We start from the raw sequence: 3,359 nt of genomic DNA, 5'->3' as shown, positions 1-3,359 counted from the left end.
AAAAGGCTCGTTACCGACTATTTTTTCGACCAACCGCTGTTTCCGGAAGATTACTTCCGGCGCCGTTTTCGCAAGTCACAAACGGTTGTTTATGCGTATTGTCAACACATTGTCCGCCCGTGTTGAATACTTTCAATCACGTAGAGACGCAACCGGTCGGCAAAGCCTCTCGGCATTGCAGAAGTGTACTTGTGCCCTCCGACAACTTGCTACTGTGCAAACGGCTGACCTCTTCGACGAGTATTTGCATGTGGGTGAGTCAACTGGAATCCTACTCCTCAAAAATTTTTGCAACGACGTTCGTTCTGCTTTAGGTGAGGAATTCCTCTAGGCACCCACCATTGAAGATTGTCAACGGTTGCTTCATCTTCACGAAACAGTCCACGGTTTTTCCGGTATGCTTGGCAGTGTTGGATATTTTAGTGTAATTGGATTAACTTGATTGATCAACGTGATCATAATGAGACATCAAATAAGTTGGAAGTGCGGAGTGTACACTTATTTGAATTCCTTATGATTAGACGGGGGTTCGGAGGCAGCACTCTTGAGTAGCGGGGTCCAAGGGGCAGAGCCCCTGGCTGGGGTCGAGCTGTACAGAAAATTCATTCGGAAATGTAATTTCCGAAAGTTGAAGGACTATTTTGCGATTTCCTATTCCCGCAAAAAACTGTTAAAAACAGTGAAACGAAGAGATGCGACTCTTCGTTTTTCAGCCTCTTCTTATGATCAATTTCTGGGTTCAAAGATTTTTATAGTATCTACATACGAATATCTTCAAAACCTGGATTGTATCCGATCAAATATTGGTAGAAACGCCAAATTGATTTGATCTAAAAGTGTTTCACGCCTTTCAGGGCATCCGATTTGTTCACGATTTGTTTAAACTCCCTAACAAAGATCAAATCAATTTCTGAAAATGTCGAACAAGGAAACGACGAAGGAAGCAACGAAAGGTTTTGCGAAGTTGGACAAGTTTGCTGGCCAGGATTTCAGACGCTGGCAGAAGAAGATGCATTTCATGTTAACAGTTCTGAAGGTCGTGTACGTTATGAGTACTCTCATGTCCGAGGCTGTTGATAATGAAACTCTGGAACAGACGAGAAGGAGGATGAAATGGGAGAACGATGACTACATATGTCATGGTCACATTTTAAAATGTATGTCTGATTCCCTTTTTGATGTGTATCAAAACATAGAGTCTGCTAAAGAGTTGTGGGATTCCCTCGAAGCCAAATATATGGCAGAAGATGCCTCTAGCAAGAAATTTCTTGTTGGGAATTTTATTAACTATAAAATGGTGGATTCGAGGCCTGTCATGGAACAATACAATGAATTGTTGAGGATATTGGGACAGTTTTCCCAATATGATATGAAAATGGATGAATCGATTTCTGTTTCTAGCATTATCGATAAACTGCCACCCTTCTGGAAGGATTTTAAAAATAATTTGAAACATAAGAAGGAGGAGTTGAATTTGGTCAAACTTGGAAGTGACTTCCAAATCGAACAGTCCAAACGTGATATGGAAAAGAGCTCTGTCGGTAGTGGGAAAACAATGGTTGGTTCTTCTGTGAACATGGTGGAAGAGGGTGAATTTTCCAAGGCTGGAAAAGAGAAACGATTATTTAAAGGGAAACGAAAGTTTCAAGGATACAACAGTAAAGCTGGGATAAGAAGCCTAAACTGATGTGCTGGAAGTGCGGTAAATCCGGGCACTTCAAGAGGGATTGCAAGTCTAGAAACGGTGGAAGTAAGGGAAAGAACGAGGCTGGTACAAGTGGATCCAAGGATCCGGGAAAACAACCAGGTTCTTTTTCTGTACCTAATGATCATTCTGTTGAGAATTATTATGCATCAATAATTTCTGAAGCACTTTATGTGCAGGATGATGATCTCTCGTGGTGGGTTGATTCGGGTGCAACGTGTCATGTGTGCAAGGATCGTCAATGGTTCAAAGATTTCAAACCAATTGAAGATAGATCTTCTTTGAAGATGGGCAACGTTGCAACTGAACCAATCAAAGGAATAGGAAATGTTAGCCTAGTATTTACTTCCGGAAACTCTTTAGTTTTCGAAAATGTTGTGTATGTACCTGGAATTCGTAAAAACTTAGTATCTGGTATTGTATTAAATAATTGTGGTTATAAACAAGTGTTAGAAAGTGATAAATACATTCTGTCTAGACATGATACTTTTATTGGATTTGGTTATCTATGTGGCATGTTTAGGTTGAATCTAGATGTTTCTTTTGTTAATAATTCTGTTTGCATGACTTCTACTAGTTCTAGTAATCATGTTAGTAAATCATAATTGTGGCATGCTAGATTAGGACATGTACATTATAAGAGATTGAAAGACATGTCGAAAATGAGTTTAATACCAGCTTTTGAATTGAATGTTGAAAGGTGTAAAACTTGCATGTTAACTAAGATTACTCAACAACCTTTCAATAAACATATCAGTAAAGATACTAAGGTTTTAGAACTTATACACAGTGATTTGTGTGACTTTCATTCGACTCCATCACTTGGTAATAAAAAGTATGTAGTTACTTTTATTGATGATGCTACTAGATATTGCAATGTGTATTTGTGCCATTCAAAAGATGAGGCTCTTGATAAATTTATAATCTTCAAAGAAAGTGTAGAGCTTCATCATGGTGTGAAGATTAAAGTTCTTCGCACTGATAGGGGAGGTGAGTATTATGATCCAGTATATTTCGAATCTACTGGTATAGTACATCAGATCACTGCTCCATATACACTACAACAAAATGGTGTAGCGGAAAGAAAGAATAGAACGTTGAAAGAAATGGTTAATTCAATGTTGTGTTATTCTGGCCTAAGTGAAGGATTTTGGGGTGAGGCTATTTTAACAGCCTGTTACTTATTGAACAGAGTTCCTAATAAAAGGAACAAGATAGCCCCTTATGAACTTTGGCGTAAAAAACCACCAAAACTGAGTTATCTCAGAGTTTGGGGTTGTCGAGCTGTGGTAAGACTAACTGACCCTAAAATAAAGACCATAGGTCAAAGTGGTATAGATTGTGTATTTCTTGGCTATCCCGAGAATTCTGTCTGTTATAGGTTCTATGTAATAGAACCTAATAACTACATATCCGTGCACTCTATTATTGAGTCAAGAGATGATGATTTTGGCAGTGAGAATAGATTCACATCTTTACCTAAACCTAGAGGTATGATTGCAAGCTCTAGTAACTATTATGTGACGAACAAAGTGACTAATACACCTCCTGAGGCTAGGAGGAGTGGTAGAGCAAGAAAAGCTAAGTCTTTTGGTGATGATTTCCAATTGTACTTGGTAGAAGGATCAATGAATGAAATTAACTTTCAATATCA

General features: G+C 38.6%; 1 protein-coding gene across 1 annotated transcript; it reads left to right on the top strand.

Annotated features, from left to right (window-relative positions):
• Positions 1–916: 916 nt before the first annotated feature.
• On the top strand, positions 917–1,687 carry LOC121757761. The gene has a single exon (XM_042153253.1). The coding sequence runs from the start codon at positions 917–919 to the stop codon at positions 1,685–1,687; it is 771 nt and encodes a 256-aa protein (XP_042009187.1).
• The last annotated feature ends 1,672 nt before the right edge of the window (positions 1,688–3,359 follow it).

This window comes from Salvia splendens, chromosome 12 (genome assembly GCF_004379255.2).
Source record: "Salvia splendens isolate huo1 chromosome 12, SspV2, whole genome shotgun sequence".
NCBI classification, from domain to species: Eukaryota; Viridiplantae; Streptophyta; class Magnoliopsida; order Lamiales; family Lamiaceae; genus Salvia; species Salvia splendens.
The sequence above is the reverse complement of the archived record's forward strand: the minus strand, read 5'-3'. Positions and strand labels throughout refer to the sequence as shown.

Bases quoted from the DNA above. Each gene is read 5' to 3' on its own strand.
- LOC121757761 (XM_042153253.1), top strand. From the start codon at position 917: ATGTCGAACAAGGAAACGACGAAGGAAGCAACGAAAGGTTTTGCGAAG.